The sequence below is a fragment of the Condylura cristata genome, unplaced genomic scaffold, assembly GCF_000260355.1.
Source record: "Condylura cristata isolate star-nosed mole 26May11 unplaced genomic scaffold, ConCri1.0 scaffold00009, whole genome shotgun sequence".
Classification (NCBI taxonomy): domain Eukaryota; kingdom Metazoa; phylum Chordata; class Mammalia; order Eulipotyphla; family Talpidae; genus Condylura; species Condylura cristata.
Genome location: NW_004567110.1, coordinates 291,987 through 292,623, shown reverse-complemented (window position 1 = coordinate 292,623; position 637 = coordinate 291,987). Strand labels below are relative to the sequence as shown.

Below are 637 nucleotides of genomic sequence, written 5' to 3'. Positions count from 1 at the left end.
GCTGGCCTCTGCCCATCCCCCAGGCACCCCAGCCCTCCAGAGTGCACTCTCGGCCCGCACCTCCTCTCCGCCTGCCACCGGCCAGGTCCCGACCGGCCGCCTCCCGCTCCAGGCCCGAGGACGGGGGTGGACGGCTGGGGGCGCCCGTGCAGGGCCCTCGGGGGGCTCTCCTGCCCTTCGGGGCCCCGGGCCAGCGCTGGGCTGGCCCCAGCGGTGCTGGGGTGGTGCGCTGCACACCGGGGCTGGGCGGTGGCTGGCATGCAGGCGCACGGGCAGTGCCCGCCCCGGGGCGGCCCCTCAGGCTGCCTGTCTTGCAGAGGGGTCATGGCGCCCCACACGGTGCCTGCGGAGCTGCTGCTGGTGGAGGAGATCCCGCGGAACCCGATGGGGAAGATCAACAAGAAGGACCTGCTCCGGCAGTTCTACCCGGGCGCCCCCGCAGGCCCGGCCGGGGGCCCCTGAGTCTGGACGGAGGTGGGCGGCGGGGCCCCAGGCACCCCCGCGGCCCCCAGGCCAATAAAGACCCCGGCGGCAGCACGCGGCCTGTGTGACCCGCACGGCACCCCCGTGCCGAGGGGACGCTGGCGTCGGGCGACTCCCACTGCCCCGTATTGGGGGGGCGGAGGCCGTCTCGGCC

The 637-nt window shown here is 76.6% G+C and overlaps 1 protein-coding gene across 1 annotated transcript in view; it reads left to right on the top strand.

The window, feature by feature from the left end:
* Positions 1-324: 324 nt before the first annotated feature.
* Positions 325-637, top strand: part of CDH15 (cadherin 15, type 1, M-cadherin (myotubule)) — a 17,439-nt gene continuing 17,126 nt past the window's right edge. The window contains exon 1 of the mRNA XM_012722852.1: positions 325-442. Within this exon, the coding sequence (XP_012578306.1) occupies positions 325-442 (118 nt within the window). The remainder of the gene's footprint in view (positions 443-637) is intronic.